The sequence below is a fragment of the Pipra filicauda genome, unplaced genomic scaffold (genome assembly GCF_003945595.2).
Source record: "Pipra filicauda isolate LSUMZ 115617 unplaced genomic scaffold, ASM394559v2 scaffold111_size4109106_pilon, whole genome shotgun sequence".
NCBI classification, from domain to species: domain Eukaryota; kingdom Metazoa; phylum Chordata; class Aves; order Passeriformes; family Pipridae; genus Pipra; species Pipra filicauda.
This window is the reverse complement of record NW_024103563.1, coordinates 3,885,681-3,904,639: the sequence shown is the minus strand read 5'-3', so window position 1 is coordinate 3,904,639 and position 18,959 is coordinate 3,885,681. Positions and strand designations below refer to the sequence as shown.

General features: G+C 37.4%; 1 protein-coding gene across 2 annotated transcripts in view; it reads right to left on the bottom strand.

Annotated features, from left to right (window-relative positions):
* LOC114001089 (protein FAM13A-like) overlaps positions 1-18,959 on the bottom strand; it is a 77,480-nt gene that overhangs the window by 17,911 nt on the left and 40,610 nt on the right. The window contains exon 7 of one of the 2 annotated variants that reach the window (XM_039382830.1): positions 205-364. The exons of the other annotated variant lie outside the window; for it this stretch is intronic. Within the exon in view, the coding sequence (XP_039238764.1) occupies positions 361-364 (4 nt within the window). The 3' untranslated portion in view covers positions 205-360. Of the gene's footprint in view, positions 1-204; positions 365-18,959 lie in introns of those variants that run through there. 2 annotated transcript variants of the gene reach the window in all.

Genomic DNA, 18,959 nt, shown 5'->3' with positions numbered 1-18,959 from the left:
ATGTTTTAAGTGGAGTTTACCTTGCCTTCAGGCAAAAGTATGGATTAGATGACCTCCTGTGGCTTCCTTCAGGTCTGTGAGCCTACAAACATCGTAGCATTAATCACTGTCTTTGGAATAGCCTTCACGGCCCCTGGAACTCTCAGGATGTTGCTCAGGAACTGCAGCTACTATAGCAACAACACAGAGCTGTTCACCTCCTTTGATAGGGCAAAACACTGACAACCAGTAATAGTTCTGAGACTTACCATGACATGTGCATCTTTCTCTTCAGCTGACTATATCTTACCAGATAAGACAAAGTGTTCTGAAGGATTTCAAGCAACAGGCTTCCCAGTTGGCTGGCAAAACCTTTATATATCATCTGGTGAGAAGCAAAAAGCAATGTACTTTCAGGGTTCAAAAAGTTGTGAGTTTGAGAGCTGCTTGAAGGGAATGAGGACTAAGGGAAGGCCTCCTGCACCTGCAGGTTCCTGGCACTGCCCCAAGACCATCTGTGCAAAAACCTGTGGGAAGGAAAGCTTTACACATTCAATGTATTAAACCTTTTTTTCTGCTCGGTTCTGCTTTGGGGCACTTACACTTCTTTTCAAAATCCTGTCACCATACAAGCTAAAATAATGCTTTTTATTTTAAAGTTTCCTTAGTAAGAGCTAAAGATGGTAATAACTGTGAAAGCCAGGCATTCATTTTTATCATCTCCTCACTGCCCAACAAGTCCAGGTCAGAAACAAGTTTTCAATTTCCCTTTTGGCATCTGCATCAGATCTGTGACAGGGACACACAGTTCTGTGCAAGTAAGAAATCCAGGGATACAGTCAGCATCTTTGTGGAGCAGGCAGACAGAAACAGATACTCTAATCCTTGTGCACTTTGGGGAAAAAATGAGAAAGTTTTAAACTAAAAGAATTTCTTATGCTGAAACTATTCTTTCAATTATACCTAAAGTTTGGATTGAAACATAATAGGCAAACCATAGGGGAAAGTATTTCCAGAGTTGTTTTTTTCTTCTTTTACCGTGCACCTTAAATAAATGACAGTTGATATAACAGAAAAATAGCCTGACATATCGAGAAGAAGCAAACAGGGAGCAATTCAGAGAGAAGAAAACAGGGTTGTTCTTGCTTGTTTATTCTTTTGGCTTTCAAGTGAGCACTTGCCTGAAACATTATGAACTGTCAGAACAGAGTAGTAGTGTGTCTTTCCTTTATGTTATTAGATTTTTGTTTCTGTTTGGAAGAGCTGATTAGTTCCAAATGTTGAAGGAAGAAGACAACAGCACATGCTGTATTAAGGAAAGTTTTGCCGTGTTTCAAAGTGGGCAACTGAGGTTGAAGCAGCAGCTGCTTTCTCAAAGCAACAGATGCAAAATCTATTGCAAAATTTATGTTTCGTTAATATATTAGAAATGTTTCATTAGTTTTCACGTGCTCAATACTTAGGTCAATTGATTCACAAGAATTTCAAAGCTTTATAAAACCTTGTAAAAAAAATCAGGGTTTTTTTTGTCATAGATTTGGTCGCAAAATCTGTGATCAGTATCACATCTGGACAGTCACTATTAATGATTAAAAAAAAGCTAAAAGTGGTATAGGAGCAATTAAAATACCCCTCACCCAAGGAAATATATGCAAGTAGAATATTCACTTTTGAAAAGGATGGCATCCAAACAGACAGTAACATAAAGCAATTCTTCAAATAACACAAAATAAAATAGTTAAAGCAGAATGCCAAATGAAAACAGAACGCAAGTTCGTAAGACTCTGCAAGAAAATGACCAAAATTACTGTACTATTATGGAAATTCATCACAGGATCTTTGGTACAAAAAAAAAGAAAAGAAGAAACAGAAAAAAAAGAAAAAGAAAAAGCCCTACAATATATATATGCACACACGCATACACAGAGATATGTTTCTTATATATATTCTCCCTGCTTTTTGATGTTCTTATTTTTAACTCAACTGATAAAGTAAATCTGCAGAGGTCTGTTCTGCTTACTTATTCCCTAACTTCTCATTAAAAGCTACCATGATCACCAGTAGGACCTGTGCTACGTGACTGCAGCTGGAATAAAACAAATTTCTCACAGAGTTTTGCATCACTGGAGCATATATAAGTGAATTCAGGATAGAAAATTATTCAAGTGCTGGGTACCTTTAGGATCAAGGAGCTTCACAGCAGATGGTATAAAATTTTAGTAGCTCATAAGTGGGCTAAATGTTCAGATCTATTGATCTGTCATTTAGATTTTGGCTCCTAAATACCAGTCTAGATAACTTTTTACAGGAGTACTTTGGAAAATGTTGAAAGAAATCACCTTCTGTAATGTGTCACCATGCACACCAGATTCCCAACTCACCCTAGGAGCAGACAAACACCCACAGCACCAAAACCCTGTGGCACAGACTAAACGGCAGCACTACCAGCATTCCTACTGGAAAGGCTGAGTGATTGCTGATTCAGTCATCTCACTGTCCAGCTCACCTCTGGAAGGGCTCAAAGCACTTCATTTCCCACTCTGAAGCATGGCAAAACTTTCCTTAATGCAGCACGTGCTGTTGTCTTCTTCCTTCAATATTTGGGACTAATCAGTCGGCTCTTACAAACAGAAACAAAAATCCAATAACACAAAGGAAATCTACGCTTCCGCATCAATATTCATGAGTGGCAAAATAATCTCAGATTTTCTAATCAACAGGGACACATACCAAGTGATGAACGACATGTTGTTGTCACACAACTCACATGTTAAAGTTTATGCAAAATAACAACGAAGCAAAACTAATACTGGAACTTAGAGAGTATCACAAATGTCTCAATCCACATCCAGAATGATGCAGATGTTTGTTTTTCACATTTGCAGGTATGATCACGTTGCCTTGCCTTAAAAATAGACAAACAAAAACCTCTGAACTGTCTTTTATGGTTTGGTGGTTTGTTTGTTGAGGTTGGGGTTTATTTCCTATTCTCGTTGTTTAAGAAGAGAACAAGTATTGACATCTTGAGACCTTTGCAGTTGTCCTGGAGTCATTAATCTCTGGCTGACCTAATACAACCAGCCTTTACTTATATTTTACTGATACCTGGTGATTTTACTGAATGTACCCCTGATGCAAGAGCTTGTTAATGATCATGTTTGTACCAGAGAACATGAAAGGTGACACTAGAAATAAATAACTGTTCTTTGTGGAGAAGAAAAATCAGGACTATACTTAAAATGTGAAAACATTTCAAGAAGTATCTCATTCTCTATTACCTGTATGATGAAGAAAGTAAATTTTTCATCCTTTAAGTGGAAGCCAGAACAGTGACTGTAATACAATTATGGTCTCACCAAAATTCTACCATGAGACAAAACAATAAATACATTGAAAACAGTTCCCTCTGCCAAGCAAAACTGACCTTGCTAAACTACTTGAGAAATTTCTTTTTCTTTGTATTTTCTGAAAATTGACATTTTCTGCATTTGACCTTTACATGTTCACATTCTGGCCCTTGACCAATTTGATTTCTCCATAAATACAGATATGCCGGTGTGTGCACGAAACATGTCTACAATAATTATAGAAGCATTTTTTGCTACCAGTTTGTTTTATGTGTGTTCTTTGTCCAGAAGTACCACCTACAGATACAACTTCGTACAGGAGTTAGGCCCTGCTGTCTCCAGGGAAAAGACTCTCCCATCCCGTCACTGCAACTCTTTTGATTTTTTCATTACTCCCCTGTACAGACTCCTATCTCTGTGTGAGAAATACACCTAGAAAGACACTGAAGTGTTCAAAAATCAATGGAAAAGGAGCACAAAATGACAAAACTGTCCCAAGGTAAACTATTTACTGTTTGGTTCCAACACCTGTGTTTCTCAGTAAAAAAAGACATGCCTGATTTATTTTAGAAATAAGCTTTACCAAAACTTGAAATCATGTACTGTTTGAGGAAAAGCCAGGACAACATGTGTACAGGTATATATTTTTCCTTATCTGATATTTATTACATATATATTTTTTAAAGTCCTCAGATAAAATGGTTTTTTTAATTGCACCCCAAATATTAAAGAAGTAATTTATAGTTTGTTAATTTTATGGCTTGTTAATTATGATTGAGCCAACTTATATCTGTCTCATGTCAAGAAAGAATGAGGCAAAAATATGGTGGCAGAATTCAAATTGGTAAGTGGGTGCTTAATTTATTTATTTTATCTACAGTTGTTAGCTTATTTTAGCTAATTCCTAGGTATTAATATGCTTATTACATTCCACACATAATACTGAAATAGACTACAATACTTTAATGCATTTTGAATTTTGTTTTTTGAAAACTATACAAAGTTACCTTCTCATGCTTGTTTCTTTTGAGAATCTTTGCAACTGCCATATTTAATGTTATGGAAAAAATAACTAAAACCTTCATATGGCAATGTTTAACCCAGTAATCTTTAAAGAAAGTAATCCCACAGATTTTTCATTTTGTTTTTGTGGAATATCTAATGATAAGTACACTGCATTTTATATTTCTGTTAAAAACTTAACATTTTCAATAGTTTGTTATCAAACTATTTCTCGAAGTTTGTTCAAAGGAGCTGAGGGCTGCAAGTTTTTAAGAACACTGTCATATAAATAAGGGTGTAATCACCAACAGAATTCAGTTTTCAAGTGAAAGGGCAAGTAATTTGGAATATTGCAATTCAGAAAAAAAAATGAAAAAACTATATTAAGAAAAAATTAATTAATGCAAACCACAATTTCATTTTGCCCAGAAATCAAATTTCTGGGGCATCAACCCTTTTTTCTAGTTCTAGAATGGCTTGGGTTGGAAGGGACATTAAAGATCCTCCAGTTCCAACCCTCCTGCCATGGGAACATAGACCAGGTTGCCCAGAACCCCATCCAGCCTGGCACAGAACACATCCAGGGATGGGGCATTCCCTGGGCAATCTGTTCCAGTGCCTCACCACCCCCTCAGGGAAGAATTTTTTCCTGGTATCTAATCTAACCCTACTCTTTTTCAATTTGAAGACATTAGTCCTCTCCTTTAATTCCTCAGTCATAGGAACGTGATGGTTTTGTGTTAATCAAATTTCTGACAACTGTTCAATAGTACCTTTTGGAAATTGGGGAAGTTCTTCTGTCACATCTTACTTGCCACTGGAGAACTGAAAGTGTTAACCCATGTTAACATCCCTCAAACAGCAGTCCAAAACTCACTGAAGTACTTGGCATTGTTTATAAAAGAGTATTAGAGGAACACTCTCTCTCACTGGGTTCTCTGGGTTTTTTTTTGTTTCTGCTCTCCTAAAGTAACATTTTTTCCCCTCTAGCACTCCTTCCATTGTGGAAAAGATGAATTGCACTGATCACTGAGAATTAAGCTTTTAAAGACAGGCAGTCTGCAGGGTTAAAAATCACTCTTTCAGGGGTCCTGACTCAGGGGAGGAGATGCACATGCAGGCGTTTTTCCAGCTGGGCAGATGCTTGGAGCAGTGGTGCACTGTCAGCTCTTACCCCAAGCAGTGTATCTGTGGCATCTCAACACTTCTGCAAACCAGCCCATAATAAACCATGGGTTTATGGGTCCCTTTGTACAGACTCATCTGGGGGTGCTGACATCCTCTGGGGCATCGACCTCCTGTTTTCTATTTCTTTATTTGCAAACCAGGATACCATTTGCATTGCTTGTCTTGGGCAATTCGTAGGCTAAATTAAGTTTGCATCTGTATTTCCTTTTTAAGCAAGTCAGAAATACAATAATTGATAGCATATACTAAACATTTCTTAAAACTGCATTGGCAGAAAGTCACGGAATAATGTGCCTGGGTAAATCATTGCCACTCGCCAGCCTGTCTCTTATTTTCTGAGTGTGTGGTCAAATACTGAGATGATTCTCATTAATTTAGTGTCTTTGGCCATCTTTTGGTATCAAGTGTGATTTTACAGCCTACAATTGACAGCAGCATGTCTGGAGACACCTATATCAGACGTTTTTGCCCCACTGTGTTATTACATGTGTATTTTTTTCATGAGAACCTGTTCTATTGCCTTAGTTTTAGATATCACATTAGAAACTTTAAGCAAGTTATAAGCTCCTTGAGCTTGGAACAGTACAGAGAGACTCTTTGCTGGGGGAAAACTATGCCATGGCAAGATTATTTTTAGGTCTTGAGAAAACTAGACAAAATATTACATCAATCTGGATAGAAAACTGCCTAAAAATAGGCATATCAGAATTTTTTTTACTTTTGTCGAATATGTTTCTCATATCAGTGACTATCTCCCAGCAGAAACACAGACCAAACAGAGCTCAGACTCTGAGAATCAGGAAGCGTAACCCCTCAAAGCTTTGTCTCCAGAATTTTCATTTCCTGCATCTTCCAGCTGGCTCAAAAAATAACCAATAGAAGACATTGATCCCAGTAGTAAAACATTGGTTTTGCCCCTTAATACCTGCTTATGTGATCCATTAGTAATAATGGTTTCTGGTCATGTGTTTCCACAGCACAATTATCCACCCAAGGGTCCCACTGTGCACCATTTTCTGTACTCTCTGAAGATAATGGGGAAAAAAAAGAGAAGATTGTGCAGCTTTTGGCCATCAAGATCACACTTACAGTGTGACCAGTTATACTAATCCCTTGAGTGGTTGAAACAATGCCTAAGGTGAGAACTTGCAGTTGTTCTTAATGGAATTTGTACTTCATCTCACCTTATTACTGTGGTATTAGGAAAATATTAGAAAAGTATTAGAAAAGATATCACAGCAAAATATGGCTTGAACAATTAAACAATTATTTAACGCTTCACTAAAAGATGAAATATTATCTCCACCTTAACACACACAAGAAAAAGCTGCAAATAAATTGGAGGTATTAATATAAGTCTAAATACTGAAATTTAACATAAGGAACAATAGTATTGCAAATGCTGGAACTGATGAATGTTGGGAAATGTCAATGTCATCTCTCAAATTACTCAAAAAAGACAGTGAAACCACCCCATCTCTTAATAAAACCATTCCTTCCTTGTCAGCAGGAACATGACAGTCTCTCTGCCAAAACAAAATACTTTTGTCCTGACTAGCAAATTTGAACAGCATTAAGAACACACAAAACAAGAAGTCAAAGACAGACATAGATGAGTAAATCTATGCTTATTCTCTATGTCATTGAGTAACAAAAAAGCCATCTCCTTGTGAGAAATCTAAATTTTCTTGAACATCCTTATTTGAAGCAGAGAGGGAGAAGAGCATGAAGAGTCAGTGATGACAAAGAACAGCTTGGGCATCAAATGTGGTCTCAAATGTCTGCCCTAAAATTAAGCAAAAATTTCAGCCTTCTCATAAGAATATATTTATATTGTTGTGGATATTGTATAGCCAGAAGTATTCACTTCAAGCATTAGTATCTCAGTCTGACAACCAGGCAATAAAGAGCTAATATAATTTTGCCAATTTACAAAGGAACTGTGAGAGATTTCTGCTAATAAAATAAACCACAGGTTACTTTCTCAAAAAGAAAATTGACCAGTCTCTCAGGTGTTATCAGGGTGCTGCTTTCAAATTTAACATTAGCTTTGTGAAGCAGAGCAAAATATGTTACTGGCATGTTTGACTTTTCACTCAATAAGAAAATATCTGTAGCCTGACACAAAACATCAATTTATATAGAAAAGCACAAAAAAATATTAAAGTTTATAATTTGGCTATTTTTCAAGTATTGAGTCCATCATCAGCAAATTTGCTGATGACACCAAACTGGGAGGGAGTGTCGACCTGCTGGAAGGCAGGAGGGCTCTGCAGAGGGATCTGGATAGACTGGAGAGATGGGCTGATTCCAATGGGATGAAGTTCAATAAAGCCAAGTGCCGGGTCCTGCACTTTGGTGCAGCGCTACAGGCTTTCAAATTTAATATTAGCTTTGTGAAGCAGAGCAAAATATGTTACTGGCATGTTTGACTTTTCACTCAATAAGAAAATATCTGTAGCCTGACACAAAACATCAATTTATATAGAAAAGCACAAAAAAATATTAAAGTTTATAATTTGGCTATTTTCAAGTATTTCTAGCATAACTTTCTGGGGATTGTGCAACCACATCTGCTGTGGTCACTGCTGCAACTGTAATACAGAGTGTAGGGAAAGCTAAGTTAATTTTAAACTAGTTAAAGCAACCCCAGGCACTTCTTACTTTGTTGTAGTGAGGCCAGAGCTCAGCATGGGCTGCTTTTCTCAGTGTTTAATGAGCTCCTAACTTGATTTTTATAACTTACATGGGTCTCTACAGTCACACTGATGATAGTTCAGCAAGTCCTAAACTGCTCTTTTCCCTACATGACACAGCAGATTCAGTTACCAGGCTGCAGTAGACAAGTAGACATAGAGAACAGAAACCTTTGGAACAAAAGTCTCCTGCAAATCAAGTCATGGATGCACTCTCTAAATACATAATAAAATAAATGCTTTGCTGCTTTCAAAGTTTGTTTTAAAATGAAGCTTTTCTTGGCATCAATCTGAGTAAACTCATTCTAAAAAGACTGAAATGGACAAATGAAGCCATTTCAAAGAGGGAGAACGAGGTGGCGTGTTGATGTAACATTTTTAAGAAACCCACATTTTCTTGATGACCACTTCATAATATTGACATTAATCTGCCTGACGCCTTTCAGCTCCGCTGAAGGGAGACTAAACAATCTGTCCATCATACATTAATTCACAGCACAGTGCTGCCTCCTCCCATCCTGGAGCTCCTATGCTTAGAGAGGCCAAACTCTTGCTGCACCTCTGGCTCATGCAGCCCTTCCTTGACTCCATCTCAGCCCTGGCAGGAGCAAAGTCTAAACTTACCCTCTACCTGGCAGCCCAAAAATATGTCTCAGCACCATTGCAAAGCCACACTGTATTTTCTCTAGAGCTTCGTGACACCTGACTGTGTGCTTTAGATGGATATTATCCAGGAGTCCACCCACAGTGTTCTTGCACCATCTGCTTTCCCAGCATAGCCATGTTACACTTCTACAAGTCTTATAAAATCTTCTATGGCCTTCCAAGGTGTTCAGATGTGACCAGACTGAGGGCTGAAAATATTCTCAAAAAAACATTCCAGAAAATGTTCCAATTTACCATTTTAATTATATACAGCTTATTTAAAGCTCTCCTGCCACCTTTCAGGGCAGTCCTTCCCCTGCTGAACAAATCCTTTAAAATAAAACACACAGGAAACCGTGATGCAAACCATTCCCACAGGATGCTCTGGACTATGAAGGAATGCAGTTCTTTGAAGGTGTTGAGAAAAATGGAAATACTTGTTATACAAAATTGTGACTTTGAAAAAAATAATAAACTTCCTGCAGCAAAGAATTAAGAAGAAACACAATACACAGAATTCAAAACACAACTGGGGGGAAAGAAAGGCATTCTGGCTACTGCTCTTAAAAATTCTATCAATGTTGTTCTCTTCAAGACAGATGGTGAAGGATTGATTTGATCACTGATTTGATTTTCTTAAGGGAGGAGCATAAAATAAAAAAAAACCAGTATTTTGGCACACTGACAGTTTTACTGGAAAGATTTATCCATGAAAAACATTTGCACCATGCAGTTTTCGTAAGATTCTGTGTCACTAAATCACATTTTAATCTGCAAATGATAAAGGATGAAACCTGACAATTGTAAGGCCTTAGCTAAAACTTTTTCTGATTTTATTTTGTGAAAAAAGAATACATAGTCATAAGACAGCAAAAATAAACCTATGGTCTGAATTTCAGGGAGAATATTGTCTTTCCTGTAACCAGTTTTGTATAGTCTCTAGAGCAACCAAGTCAGAAATGTAAGCAGCAGACTTTTCAGAGCTTTCTCTGAAGACACCCAGTTTTTTTCACACTGAATCTAAACCCCAACAAGATTGTATCGTGTACTTTTTTCTTCATAGAACTCTCAAGATAAAAAATATCAAACACATTTATTCATTTGTGCTCACTAAAGGATAAATTATCCACGTATCAGTCTTCTCAAAGATAAAAATATTTCTCAAAATCATCAAACGAGTTAGATATCACAACTGGTTTTAAAACAACGTTTTATCAGCAAATGGATGTTTGCCTGCTTTCAGTGTAATCAGCTGTCTTTTCTTTTTAATATTTTAAGTTTCCCACTCACAGGCTATTACCTTTAGTGCTTTGCAGAGAAAGACTCAAAAGAAGTGATAAATAAAAAATACCAGCCATTTTTGCCAGCCAGCAGAAACATCAGAGGTGACATGCAAAGCTAGACAGGATGAAGTAGTTCAGCATGAATTTTCCAATAACCCAGGAATTTGCTGTTTGTATGGAAAACTACTGAACTTCAAATCTAGGAAGAAAAATGCTACTGCTGACATACCCATTTCAACATATTACAGTGAAATCAAAACAGAAATTCAGAGAGTTCACTTCTACGACACTTATACTGTGAAGTAGTAGGAAGAGTACTGGTTTGTTGGGGTTTTTTTTAAATGTTAGAAGGTATCTAAGGATACAGTCAACACTGAATTTCTGGTGTTGGCCATACATGAGAAAAGATTTATAGCTACTTCTCAAATTTACAGACCATATAAAATGCAAAAAACATAGTTGACCATATAAATAAAAACAACACCTGAAATATTCCATACACAAGTTGTATTGAAAGAAAGAGTTCCTTTTTCTTCACAGTAGGAGTGTGGGCTTTTACTAATGCTTTCCCTTGCTCCTTCCAGGCAAAAAAAAGCCTGAAGCATGTGAGGAGAGGTTATTGGGACATTTACTTAGTAACAAAAATTCTATGAGCTTTCTCAGCAGGATAAAATCATTGCCTTCAAACCATCCGAGTGGTAAAAGCAAAAGGTTGCCCTGTTAATTAGAAAGAACCTCCACAGCATTCCCCATTGGTCATATCAAAACATTATAGACTTCATCCTTTTAATTACTCCCAGAAATATTTTATCACAAATATTCAGTACAGTGAAAAACAACACAAAATAATATTTTTTGTTAGTCACCAAAATTATTTCATTATTTCATAAAGAATCAAACCCTTAATTTAGTTACTTCATTGAAGTTACCCATAATTGAATCTTCAGATCATAAGAAAGCCAAAGCAAAACAGACAGCATTTCAACCACATATGCTAGGGATGTAGAGGAAAATTAATAATTGTTTAATAAAATATAAGACAAAACCAGAGGCTTTGTTTATTGCTAATGCTTTAGAAATGCCTTCAAACTTTAGGCTCAGAATATTTCATGAAACTTGACAATAAATTGATTGGCCTAATGATCCCCTCTTCAGCAACTGAGAGAAATGAACAGGAACACCTTTTCTGGCTGTGTCTATCCTATCCTCTCTGGAAATGTTTTGCAATGTATTGTAATAAATTACTACCAATCTTGGTCTGCTGTGCAGAGAGGGCTTTGTTCAGGCTTCTGTGACATTACACTCAGTTACTAAACTACTCCAAAATAATTAAATAGAATTAAACAGCTACATGGCTTGTGGTATCAAAAAAAGCATCAAGGAGTATCAGGCCACTTCTTTCCCAACCCACTGAGTTTCTGTTCTCAGTAATAAAGCAAGATCTGATCCACATTTACATCACAGCCCAGCAGCCATGGAAAATGACATTACCACTGTTGTTATGATGATTCATATCCTCTAATTTTCAAATTCTCTTGTCAGTCCTCCTGTGCCACAAACAGCATTAATGTCACACTAGAAGAAAACCACAGATCTTAAGTGCCATTTCTGAGAAAGGAGTTTGTAAAACTCATTATCTGTTATTTCCCAGGCTCAGCCATTGTCAAAGAGGTATCTGCAGGAGAGCAACAAAGTCAATGGACAATACAGCTCTTCAGTATTGCTCAGAATAACAATTCACATAAAGAGCAAAACATATTTGACCATAAAAATAAAACCAAAACCTAAAATATTTCATATTGACAGCTGTAATTAAAAAAAAAAAAATCTTTGCATATCACCTTTCCGAGGCAGTCTGAGTCATGAAAGATGTAAGATGTTGAAATTAGGGTAGGAAGCTAAGATAAATTCAATTAGTTGCAGAGTTCTGCTCTTTAACTTTGTTTCAGCACAAAAAAAAAAAAAAAATCAGCTCTGAGATACTTTCTTTCATACCCTCCCTGCGTGAAGAACGATTCACTCATTAACTCCTGAAGCCAAGGAGCTGCTCCAGAAGCAGAGCCCGGTACCAGGCTGCGTTACCAGAGCTGCCCACCCTGGCACAAAGAACGAGGCTTTCAGCTCCCCCTCCCTCCCCGCTGCTCCTCGGGCCTTTGTGCTTCCATTAACACCAGAATGACCCTATTCCCTGAAGCCAGGAGCTGCTCCACAGGCAGCCTATAGGAATGCTACATGCAAAAGGACTTGGCTATTTATATATTTTGCATATGCTTTAATTGCACTATCAGTACAGCACACAACAGCAACGTACTTTAGAAAGCGCTGACAGATTTTATGGTTATCGGAAAACCCAATTAGCAATTCTCACACCACGGGCTGATTTTGTTTGATTCAGCAACAGTTGATGAGAGAAAAATTTAGAAGAAAAAAAAGGCTTAAAGGTATTTGAAATTACAGAGGAATCCAAGTCTTTAATTTAAAGTATATTTAACAGATGTTTGAAATCTGTTCTCCTCAACAAGGGCTCTGTCTTGGGAACATGTTTCTTGACTCCATTCTCCAGAATTTTTCCCTTCATTGACATAACTGGCTTATAGTTTCTCTGGAAAAGAATTTATCCCATAAGAACTATCAAGAGCTAAGAGCAAACACAACTTTGTTTTAGCAAGTTACATGCAATCATAAAACATTTCTGAATAGAAACACAATCACCAGTTGGACTAACAAAGGTAACATACAAATGAGAGCTACCAATTAACATGAGTTAGGAAAAATCCTGGGTTTGTAGTGGTTTCACATGTTGTTAAAAAAATGCACAAAAAGTTCACAGAGACTAAGCCAGTCTTGAAACCATGACAACGTGGTGCTGGAGCAACAGAGCAATGAAAAGTCCCCAGGAACAGAGCAATATAAATCCTTATTTCATTGACAATTAATTGTTCAAATAGATTCAAACCAAATCTCTAAAAGAGTTCAATAGGTTAAATAATAACTTGGTAGCATATTGGATCCTAAAATACAATGTCAGCAGAGAAGGAGCTGATGAGATTATGTAGAAGGCCATGGACAGCAGGAGCTGGGAGAAACCCCTTGCTCTGAGGACCCTTCTCACAAGACCTGTTAAAGATTCAACCTTAGGGATTTAGTCTGGCTCCTGCAGCAGAAATAAGAAAGGACTTTTGAGATGACTGTATCAGACCACATCTAAACCCCTTAATCCTTCCGCCCGATGTAATCTTGGTTGAGAGAAATATGAACCTATTGGGCAACTGTAATAAAAGTTTGTGTAATTCCCTAATTAACATAGCTCGTCCTCCTCATTAACATGTCCAACCTCCAAGGCCTTTAAATTGTGTTTGCTTGTTCAATGAAGTATTCCGGCTTCTACCCCTGACCTGGGATCACTTAGTTTTTGACCTCCCACTGTAGCACAGTATGGTAGCTGATAGGATGAAAATGTGATCTCAAGTTACCTTAGACAATTATAAAGATAAAAAATACGCTCCCAGGGAAATTTGTATATGTAAATGATAGTATAATGCACTGGACCACCACATACACATTGTGGATTTTTTAGTGACCAATCACCTGTTTCTGTATCATTCTTTGTTATCTATTTGTATAAAAGACTGTGCTTGCTTCTCCAAAAAGAGTGCTGGCTGTGTTATGTGCCTGGTACCAAGTTGTGCAGAATGGTAATCAAATCAAATATTTTGACTCAGTGTGTTGCCTGATTTTTGCACACTGGGTGAAAGAACCCTGCCTGAGGGACAGCCCTGCTACAAAATGTTTCCCTGTGGTGCTTTATACACCTTTCACTCTCAAATTATCTACTGCCCAAGGTGATCCTATTCAGGTCCCAGTCAAGATACAGCACCAGCTGGATCAGAAATGCAGTCCTGTTATTCCAGAGCAGTTTGGAAGGTGCACAGATACGGCAGCGATGAAACATTGCTGTTTGATAGGAGAGGCAGACTGTGTAAGTAGGAAGTAAAGCAACCCCAGCCTCAGACTTGGGAGAAATTATGAATTTTGTAGCTCAAAATTATCTCTGGTATAAACTGGACTGGCTTCTCTTTTTACATAGACTACTCAAAGCTCTTAAATTGTATTTTCAAAAGAAATCAATAGAGAAACAGTTCGTGTAATTCTATTTCTTCAGCTCCAGCCACACAGCTGATATGATTTAGGATCCTCCAAGCTGTTTCAGCTTTCAGGGATATTGGTGCTTGCCTCATTCAATTTACTATAGCACTGGTTATACTGAGATACTGACACCTGCTTTACAGCTATGAGAAAAATAAACTACTTGACAGCAATTAAGGTAAAGCTTTGCTTTGGCATAAATTCTAGAAAACTGCTATTTCCTCAGGCTGTCATGCTCCCTGAAAAAAGAGTGAAATGTTGGCAAATTTAAATGACTGCTGTTAAGGGAAAATGAGGGAAATTTAGAGAATTGCAGATTAAAATATGGTAACCTAAAACTTCTACAGGGTTCTACTGTCAAACCCTTGGAGCTAAAAAAGAATCCACCGAGCTACAATTTACAAGGATTGCCGGCAACACTTTCCAAGGATTTTGCACACGTCACTGGTTATTGGATTTAATTCTACTGGACTGGATGAAAACTATCATCTTTCATTTGGAAAATGCTCAAAAATTCTTTCCTTTCTACCAATTTCTCTATTTTTTTTTTCTTCTAACTCTCATTTCTTTCCTTTCTGACGGTCAAAGTTAGAAATGAAAGCTTGACATTTGGCACAGAACCTACTTAGAAAGTGTAGTTCTGTAATTTATGTCTGCATCCTCATCAAAACCACTTGAAGAAATCCCTGTGGCATACCCCGTATCAATAAACAGCAGGACTGAGCTCACTCTGGACAGTGGATCACATTCACTATAATCATTAGAGAAGATGTGACTGCATCTGTTTAGTCTGGACTTATCTGTACATGCCTGCAGGAAATGCCCAAAATGACTGGACTTGATTTCTCTTGACCAGCCTGATTGCATAAACAGAAAGAATCAGTGTTACAAACATTACTGTAAAAACAAACTAACAAAAAAAACCCCGAAAGAAAACAAAAAACCGAACAAAACACAAAAAAAATCCAAACAAAAAAAGCCCCCAGACTGAAAAAGGTCAATGTAAGCAGGGGAGCAGCAGCAACATCAATGAAAACAGGTCTTTTTAAGTGGGTGTGAGGGAGCCACCACGGTGGTACATCACATTACACATCACTCTGCAGTAAGGATGTGCATGCACACAATGGGGAAGTAATATGAAGCTGGTTTAGTTAAACTGGTGCAAAAGGCTGTGTGGATGTATTACCCCTTAACCAGGTTTATTTTGGGTTAATTCATATCAAACAAACAAACAAAAAACAAAACCAAACCAAAAAAAAAACCCAAAAAACAATAAAGACAAAAGAGACCTACCCTGAAAACAAAAGGAATGAGTCATACAGAATTTCACATTCTTTTAGCTAACACTAAAGTAAGCCTGTACGTGAGTATGTGTATGGACAGACATAAAAACCAGTATGTTTCTTTAAAACTCTCACCTAGAGGATGTAAAAAGGGATTTTTGGGAGACTAAAGCAAAGCCAAGTGCAGTTACTGATTAATATGTCTTCATCACTGACCTTACGACCAAGAATATATGAAAATCAAATTTTTAATTTCCTATGTATTTTACATGAGAGAGAAAAAAAAAAAAGGCAATCCCAGAGTACTGCAAGAGGCACTGGTATTTCAAGCTTACTGCATAACCACTGATTTCCAAACCTTGATCAACTTTTCTGAATCAAGAAGAAAAAACATCAGTTTAAAATCTTAAGTATGATCAGAAGGGCATCAGAGGAAAAACTACCCTGGAAAGTTTTATCACACACTTGCCATGGTTTGTCATTTCTGCCAGCTTTGGCCTTCACTACAAATTGCCATTGCATTTACATATTTTATGAAAAGAATATGTGGAGAGCAAAGGAGGGAAGTGAAACATCAGCCTCGTGATCCCTTCTTTCAAAACACACTTCAGCCATTTCAAACTTGCCTTGGTGGACTCTGTAGTTTGTTAGTCCCTGTCTGACAGATGGGACAAGATATGTCAGTTGTATATCACCAATATTTTATACTCTAAGAGCTCTGGTTACTTCACACATCTTCTTCCAAAAGGCAACAGGATTGGCATGGGAATAGGCAGGACAAAGACCAGTTTCCCAGAACAGCAGCAGTGCTATTTGTGCCTACTTGATTCAGCAGTATTTGGGATCCTGCACATTTGGGATCCTGCAGTATTTGGGATCCTGCACAGTCAGCCCAGTGGCATCGCCCTGGTTACAATGTCCTGGGATGTTGCTGCAGATATCCTAGAATTCAGCCAGCAGAATCTAATTAGATTTAACAATTAGCTTTTACAAGAGAAGAGTAACAAAAATCAAAGCCCAACATTATGAAGCTGCCATATTTTTTTTTTCAAAGGAAAAATATCCTGCAGCATTTCCAGATTCCTGTATAGGCCACTAGCCTGTCCCCCAAGACAGACATTTTTATTTGCCCTTAATAGCTAACTTAATATAAAGAGATTAAAACTGCCGGCTAAGCATACTAATAGACATCTATCAAACACATTTCTGTATATCAGATTCCTCAGCTGAGAGATTTGTATATGCAGTGAAGTTAAGCCTCTATGAAACAAAACAGAAAATCAGTTAATAGGTATCTAATGGTATCATACTGATTTACTATAAAAGGGCATAACACTAAGCCAGCTAAATGAAAGACAGCTCCTTTTACACAAAACTAAAGTCTGTAGCTTGCTAATCTAAAATATGAGTTGTCCTCACTTTTCCATGATAAAAGGAATTTGATAAATGTTAAATTACTGGGACAAGATTCAGTTCTGGAATATAAGAGCACGTGATCGAAAAAAAGGCAGGAAAGTAGTTGAAACAGGAAACATCATCCTGTTTTCACTGAAACTGTTTGTATTATAAAAGAAAATAGCAACAGCTCATGGGTGTGCTAAACAACAAAGAACATATTCCATGTCCGTGATGTCAAAGAAGGTGCATGGTAAGTAGTCTTGCTCTCAGTTCAGAACCAGTCATGAATTTTGGAAAGAGGAAGTAGATTTACTGTCCTTTCCCAGTCATGTGCACTTGATAACATCATTCTATACTGATGTATTCACGGAGAAACTGGGCAGCAGTGCTTAGACTTAACAGAAAGGTGACTTTGGCAACCAAATACCAACACTTTGGTTCAGAATCAGGAGGCTTCACAATACATCCAGCAGGCTCCTTAATGGCAATGCTTGTTCCCATCACAGCAGACTGAGGCTGTGGGTCTCTTTCTACATATCTATTGCATGAGTAATGGTCTCTGTGCAGGACACAGCTTTTGGGGAGCAGACTGTCAGACCTGTTTTCAAAAGTGACCTTGGCATTGGATAATTTTTTTTTAAATCAGCAGTGTATCTCAATGTAAATAATGCCCCAGTTTGCTGGAGGTCAGCTCCCTTCATTCAAGTGCTCCAATCTCTGCTCAGACAAGAATGTGCCACACTAACTCCAACTAAATGGTCAAATGATTAGTTCATCCTGTTTTGCTGCAAGCAAATTACTCTGCATTTTCACTTCAACTGAGTGACAGTAACAGGCAGCTGGGGTTACAGCTTTTTTGACTGCCCTAACACTTTGCAGAGTGAATATTTACCAACAGCATTTACTTAGTTTTCTTTTACAAAATTAATACAAACAATTGAGGAAGTTCACATCAGCAATTAGCCCACCTGATAATACTTCTTAAACAAAAAATAAAGCACTGCTTCCAAGACAGGCATATTCAAATTAATTTCCTGGAAACAAAAAAAAAGCTTTTTGCTGATCTTCACCAGACCTTGGTTGTGAAAGAATGAACACCAGTGAACATTAAGTTCTCTGACAAATGTGAATCTGTCTGTCTCAGAAATACATAACTTAGGTTTCTGCAGAAATTTCAGTTAGTGAGACAAAATCATGACAGATGGATTCACCAAAAAATATTTGAGGATGAGGCAATTTTTTTTAATCCAAAATGTATGGCACAAGCTCAAGACTGAAAATTTGGCTTAATTTCACTCTGTATCCAAAGGGATTTGACCTTAAATCCCTAAGAAAAATTCCCTAGTTCCAGTAGGGTTGAAGCTGAGCATTTACAGTCTCCCTGATGATGTAGTCCAGCATTTATAAAATACATTTACACACACACACACATACTTATTTCTCCTTTTTCTTTCTTCACCCCATCTCCTACCCCCCTTCACTGTAGATACTGAAACTCAGCTTTTTTTTTAACCCAGATGAACCTCCAAACCATTACTTACCAACAGTGTAGGAAGGAAGGACTGAAATTCAGTGTGATCAGAAAAAAGCAATTGCCAGTTGTACTACTATGATCAAAAATATAGAAAAAATGCCCAATATCTACTGACCCCGACACTGTGTCTCAGATCTAACAATGAGTGAGTAGTATTTTTAAGCCCTCCACCAGACCTAAACAACCTCTATGATTTAGAAGATGCCCCCTCACAGAACAGATTATTATCATTTCAACAATGCTTGGGAATGTTTGTGGTGATAAAGGCTTGACATTGGGAGGTACTATCTGCTGGCAAATGGAAGTAGTATCTTTTGAAATCTTCTCTCTTGACTTTTGTCTTCCAAATGATGTGCTATACTCCTTTGTTGCTCTACTACTCCCTTATTGCTCTACTAGTATTTGATTAGCTTTTGGGAAATGCCAGCTTGTTTCTGCTTCAGTAGCTTTGTCTAAAA